Source organism: Carlito syrichta, unplaced genomic scaffold (genome assembly GCF_000164805.1).
Source record: "Carlito syrichta isolate Samal-C Ts95f unplaced genomic scaffold, Tarsius_syrichta-2.0.1 Scaffold307238, whole genome shotgun sequence".
Lineage (NCBI taxonomy): Eukaryota > Metazoa > Chordata > Mammalia > Primates > Tarsiidae > Carlito > Carlito syrichta.
In genome coordinates this window covers 167,077-173,657 of record NW_007251334.1, presented here as the reverse complement: position 1 = coordinate 173,657, position 6,581 = coordinate 167,077, and the positions used below count along the sequence as shown (strand labels likewise).

Genomic DNA, 6,581 nt, shown 5'->3' with positions numbered 1-6,581 from the left:
ATATGTAGCACACCCCTCCAAGTGGTGACAAGAATGTCTCTAGAAATTACCAGTGTCTCTTGGGGTGGGGGGTGGAATTGCCCCTCCCTGTAGAGAAACACCGTACTAGAGGCCTGGGTCCCTGGGGAAAGGGTTGGGTAGGGGACTAGTGAAAAAGAGGATTGTCAGCCATCCCTGAGTCCAAATGGAGTTGTAGGGAATGGCCTGTTTCTGCCTCAGTTTCCCTATCCTGCAGGCTGTATTTCCTGGGAGGCAGGCTGCCCAGTTCTGAGTAGTGAGCCTTTGGCCTGACTTCATGGAACCTCATTAATCTCCCATTAATCACATTAATGAGCAGTTGACCACCTCTCCTCTTCCCACCTATTCCAGCCCTGCCCAGGGCTTAGGTATGAGTCACGCCAAGTAATGAGAGGAACCCATATGTGCAGTCCTCTCATGAGCTCAACTGTCCCAAGGCCCTGGCTTCCTGCCCTCAGGTCCCAGCCTCTCTGCTCCCTCCTCCTGCCCCACTTTCCTCAGAAAGTCAACAGCCAGCTCTGGTTTCCACTCCATTCAGGCAAGTAAAAATTTCATATTGCCTACTGTGTGCCAGGCATTGTTCCAGGTGCTGATGACACCACAGTGGTTGCTGCAAAGACCTTGTCCACAGGGTGCTTATTTCCATGAGGGGTACCCACAGTGAGCAAATAAGTGAGCACTAGAGAGGAGTGGTGACTTTTTTCTCCTAGAGCCCAGGGACTCTGTCCTTCCCTGCTTCAGCCCCAGCCATTGTCACTAGGGAGACAAGTGATGTCTGGAGCTAATGCTTGTTTAGGTAAGAAGGGAAGGGGGAACTCCCAAGACCACCTAGAAACGAGATATCTGCATTTCTGTATAGGGGTGAGTGGGAGCTTTGAGGCAAAGGGAAGGCTACTGGGCTGAGGGGGGAGGAGAGGGAGGAGCAGAGTGAAGGCAAAAGCTCCTGTACACTGAGCATCTCTCTTAACGTGTCTCTGGGCAACCTGAGCAGTCTGTGTCTCTGGTGGGGAGTGTGACATCTGTCCCTGGGGTCCTGTGTCTTTCTCATCTCTGTCACTGCCTTTGCTGTCTCCACATCTTGCTGTATCACTCTGGACATCTCACAGTGCCTGTCTCTGCAGCAGGGGTTATGTGAGGGCTTTCTCCTTCTTTGCTCTTTCACCTGGTCTCGGTGAACAGCTCCACCCAGGGTGGAAAGAGTAGCCATGTGTGAGTAAGGGGTGTGGAGAGCTGGGCTCATGCAGGAGAGGCAGGAGGGTACACATATAGCTGGAGATGGATCAGAATGTGAACCCCCACCCTGGCCAGAGCTCAGTCCTTCCAGAACCCAGTCATCTGCTCCCCACCTCCCCAGAGCCCTGGAGGCCACCCCACCCCAGCTCTTCCCTTCGCTGGGGCTGGGTCAGGAATCTGCCCCCTCCAAGTTCCTTCCCCTGCCCCCAGATTCCACCCCCTCAGCAGGCACCCAGATACCTGGCTCCATGACGCAGAGTCAGCTGTTATCAGGGCACTGCTGTGGGGTGGGGTGGCTCCATTTGTTTAAGGTTTAATCCTGAGGAGCCCCAGCCCCCATGACGTCAAGCCTGGCCCCATATAAGGTAAGGGGTCCCCAGTCCACGGTCCCTAGGCAGGCCCCCAGCTCCAACATGGCCCAGCCGGCCCACAGACTCTGCTCTACCTCTGGCTTCTGGTGCTGTCTCCTCTTCCTTCTAGCATCTTGGGAGGCAGGTAAGATGCTTTCAGGGATGATCTTATGCTGGGGAATAGAAGACACAGAGGGCTTGATTTTTGTATTCATAAGGTTGGATGACCCATCATAGACATAACTAAAGAAGGTGGGCAGGGGGCTGCTGCATACAGTTGTCTAGGTTGTTCACTGCTCAAGTTTGCTGGCTAAGGACATGTAGGAGATGAAATCCAGTGTGCACTCTGCTCCTTAAGACACAGCTTGTAGGACTAGACCCACTCAGAGGGGGTTTCTTCAGGTTTGCATAAAGACACTGTAAGTTCTGACAACTTGGATGGGCAAGAGTGGAGACTGGACATTTATTGAGCACCTGCTGTGTACAGTTAGGGAACTTGCAGATGCTCATAGTGCTTCATTTCTTTTCATCTCCTCAACAGCCCCTGAGGTGTTTAATAGTGTCCCATCTTATAGTTGAGGAGAGTAGACTCAAAGTGGCAAAGGGGCTTGCCCCAAATCATGTAGCTAGTGGGAGGCAAGCAGGGTTTCCATCCCACATTGCCTGCTGCCTTGTGAGGGTTTCAGGGGAGCTTCTCTCCTGAGAGTCCTGCACTGGGTAGACCTAGGTGCCAGTCCTGACTCTGACCCAGAGTCAGGTCTTCTATGCTATCTGTAAAGTGGGAAGGACGCTGCCCTGCTGATAACAATATTTGATGCCTACTGAGCATTTACTATGTGCCATGATGACTCAGCAAAGTATGTGTCAAAGGCCCCATCCCTAGCTTGCAGCTAGGAAATGTCCCAGGGCTTTGATGAGAAAATGAACATGGAAAAGCTTGATGAACAAAACCGACCTACAGATAAGAAGAAATTGCTAAATTAGTTCACTTTGTTAAGAATCCATCAGTGGCTGAATGCAGGGAACAGAGATGCCAACACAGGAGAAGATAGGGGGGCAGGGGTGGTGATTTGGAGGACAGTCTCCACAAGGTAGACATAGAATGGTAGGTTCAGAGAGACTCATTACATACTGGGTAGAGCCATTCATGAGTAGAGTCATCCATTGTAACGGCCTTCATGATGCGGAACCAGGGCTGGGAAAGTCATGAGTCTGGAATGCTTGGGGGCAGTATTTGGGGGCAGGGTAGGCAGACAGCATTTTCTCCTTTCAATAATTTAATTGGGGGTGAATTAGAGGCAGTGCTCCTTCCCTGAGCTCAGAGTCACACCAGGGCCAGAAAGGTCGAGGGCAGGTGGATGGTGGATGGCAGGGGCAGAGGTTGAGGAATCTTTGAGTGACCTCTGATAGATCTCAACAATTCATCCTGTCCATGCTCTGACTTGATGTCTGTCTGTCTCCCCCTACCTCAAGGGTCTGAGGACAGATGGACCAGAGCTCCTTCCCCTCCTCCATCACGCTAGTCTTTTCTTTCCCTTTTTGTCAGACAGACAACCTCTGGTTGCTCTCCATCCCTTCTGTCTTGCTACAGCTCAGGGGAAGATTTACTCCAGGGCAGAGAGGAGAGGCACAGGCTAGACTTGAGATCTGAATTCCCCAATAGACTGGGACAGCAGTGACTCCTCAGGGCCTCCGTGTGAGGACATGGTTGGGGAGATGCACCAGAACTTGGTGGGACAGGTGGAGGAACGAGTGGGGGAGGGCAAGAGGAGATAGATGTTTCCATTCTGCAGAAAAGAGCCAGAACGAGTGGGGAGGGCTTGAGGCTGGTGTGAGATTACAGTAGGATTGGGGTGGGACTTAAGTTTGGGTCAGGGTTGGGTGCGTGGCTGCATCCAACAGAGAGTGGGGCCAGGGAAGGGAGAGAAGAAGGATGATTGGGATGCATGAAGCCCTGTAGCCCAGTGTTCTGGGGTACCCCTGTCATTTGTCCACAGGACCAGTGAATACCCAGGCTCAGATAACTAGATCCTGAAAGCCCAGAGCCTGCATCATGTGATCACATAACCACATGTGCAGAGTCTAGATTAAATCATCTGCAGGAAGCACAGGTGGGGCAGGAGATGGGAATTGGGGCTGGGGTCCCGGAGAGAATCTAACAAGGACATTTTCCTACAATAATTACTCTTAAAATTTTATGACAAAATAATATATGCTCATTATAGAAACTGGAAAATTAAAAACATTTAGAAAGAAAACATTCTCTAGTCCCCAGGTGAATGTATTTCCCTTTAGCTTTCCTTTTTCTGTCTGTATTTTAGGTCACTAATTGAGCTAATACTGTATTGACATTTAACAAACATTTACTCACATTATAGCAAATGGAGTATGCCATTTTAGGGGGAGCAGGACACCAAGAAACACTGGAAGTTTCTTTTGGGTGAGGTTGCTCTGAAAGAGACTCCAAGGCATGAATTGCTTAGCAGGATGACCTTCTTTTCAAACAAGTGAGCGAAGCCAATGGAAGGATGGAAGAGACCCTTGGAATTGTAGTTTTGATGTTGTGGTATTTGCTTTATCTTTTTTTCCAAGTTGAGCATCCACTGGATGCACAGTGTCTTGTGCTAAAGTTGGATTTTTTCTCTCTGTATCCCTTGCCTATACTTCAGTGACCAAAATAGTTCTTTCCAGTTATTATTGTAAGTGAAATGAATATCTCATGGTGAAAACCTCCTAGGGAAATAAAGTCGCTACTGATGGTAGATCTTCTGGGGAGAAGAGATGGTCATCTTGTCCTGGAGGTTTAGGCACTGATTTGTCTCATGCCTGGGCTCAGGACCAAGGAATTCCTTTAGATTTTATCATCCATGGTTCCACAACTGTTCAATGAAGATCTGAAATTCTAAGATCTAGTTATCTGAGTCTAGTTATGGACTAAGCCTGTGGTTAAATGACAACCAGCATCTCAGGTCTTCTTTCAATACCTTTTCATCTCAGAGGCTCATTACTTAACATAGCAGAAGTCACTCCTTTGTCTTCCAGCCTGTGGAGATCACAAATATGTTTATTTTTTCCTTACTAATGTGCATAATGAAAAGCTGTTGGCAAGCCTTCTAAAGAGTTTTCATCAATCTTAAAATATTTTTTCATTCATTCATTCAATACATATTTATGAAGTGCGTCTTATGGGCCAGGCATTGTTGTAGGCTGGAAACATAGCAATGAACAAAACAAATAAAAATCCCTGCCATTGTGAAAATTAAATTGGATGTATTATATGTTAGATAGCAGGGAAAGTGGCCCAGGAATGCAGGGGGCTGCTGTTTTGAAGACAGTGGTCAAGGTAGACCTCAGAGGGGGATGAGCAGGCAGGAGGGCAGGGCCACAGCTCAGGCTTCCCTTACTACTGGGAGAAAGACAAAGCAAAGCATGAGATTGTTTCTAAGACAATTCGGATTCAGCAAACACTTTAAAGATCTTCCATGCTCCATTCTTCTTTTCATCCTCACATGAAGCTGGTGCCGTCGACATCATGGTCATTTACAGTTGGGAACATGGAGCTCCAGAGCAATTAATTGACCTAAGAAAAGATGTAGAGCTGGTGAGGGACAGAGCCTGGACTCCAACCTCTCCTGTCATATTTAAGAATGGTGGAACTTGCCACTCTGTGCTGATGCCTGCTTATTTATTCACTCAGTGAATATTTATTCAGCCCTTATCATGTTTAAAAGCATCTGAGTGCAGTGATAAGTCTGACTTTGCCAATTACTTAACCTCTTTGAACTTTCTTTCCCCACCTGTAACACAGTAAGATTATAAGTCTCGCTTCACAGGTTCATGGCAAAGATTAAATAAACAAATATATGAACTGCATCCTTCAGGGGGTTCTACAGACTTTAGGGTCCTTCTTTCTCAAGAGACTGGGTTGAACTATAGGCTGTGCACTGTGGTCTTAACCAGGGATGTGGGCCAAGGAGCCCGGAATGTGTGTTCAAATTCTGTCTCAACCTCTGACTTATTGGGTGTCCCTGAGGAAATTACTTAACCACTCTGAACCTTGTTTCCTCATCTATATAGGTGGGAGAATAGTGAATAGTTGTCAATCACAAAGAGTTCTTGTGAAAACTAAATGACTTAATATGTTTCCTCACTTGGAAGGCCTGCCTGTCTCATAATAAGTGTTCAAAAAAGGTTGGTCATTGCTATGGCTGTGGGACTGTATACAAGTCACCTTTCCTCCTTGAAATTCAAGTTTCTCATATGTAAAACAGGGGAGGTTGACAGCTTCTAAGGAGCCTTGTGGGGAGTTGGGAGATCAATCACCATAGAAGAGAATCTGGAAAGAGATCATCTGTGAGGCAACCAGTCAAGCACCTGGCTCAAGGAAGGTGCCCAATAAATAATAGCTATTACTGGTATTGCTGCTGAGGGAATGGAACTGGCACGGCAACTAAGGGCCTGATAATTTGGCTCTCCTCTCTCCCCTAACCCTGATTCCCTTCTGAGAACTTGGGCTTCTCTATTACCCTCACCCCCTTCTTGTCCCACTCCAATTTCTTTTGAGGACCAAGTTCCCCAGCCTCTGATTCTTTTCTTCAGCTGGGAGGTGGGTGGACTGTAATTTCCTGTGATCTGGAATGGGTCCAGGTCCTGGGTGCCGCCTTGAACTAACAGAGTGGAAATCTCAGTTATGTACAACAGTATCTCTCTCACTCCTTGGTGATCTTTTGCTTTCCCACTCCTGGCCAGATATCAGAGACATCTCCTCTGTCCCCACTGGGTTGTTTTTCCAGATTTAAGGCCCATATCTGTCCACTGATAGGGGTGTTTTCCTTCACACCCTGTCCTTAAACATAGTCCCTCCCAGAATCTGACTGCCTTGTTTACTCCTGTCAGGACCCCCAAACAGATATATTTTTCATTCAAGAGGGCTTCTTTCATTTACTCTCAGATGGCTTTAAGTGTGTGAAGAGGGGGGAC

At 47.8% G+C, this 6,581-nt stretch overlaps 1 protein-coding gene across 1 annotated transcript in view; it reads left to right on the top strand.

The window, feature by feature from the left end:
- Positions 1-1,664: 1,664 nt before the first annotated feature.
- Positions 1,665-6,581, top strand: part of DPCR1 (diffuse panbronchiolitis critical region 1) — a 9,766-nt gene continuing 4,849 nt past the window's right edge. The window contains exon 1 of the mRNA XM_008064226.1: positions 1,665-1,746. Within this exon, the coding sequence (XP_008062417.1) occupies positions 1,665-1,746 (82 nt within the window). The remainder of the gene's footprint in view (positions 1,747-6,581) is intronic.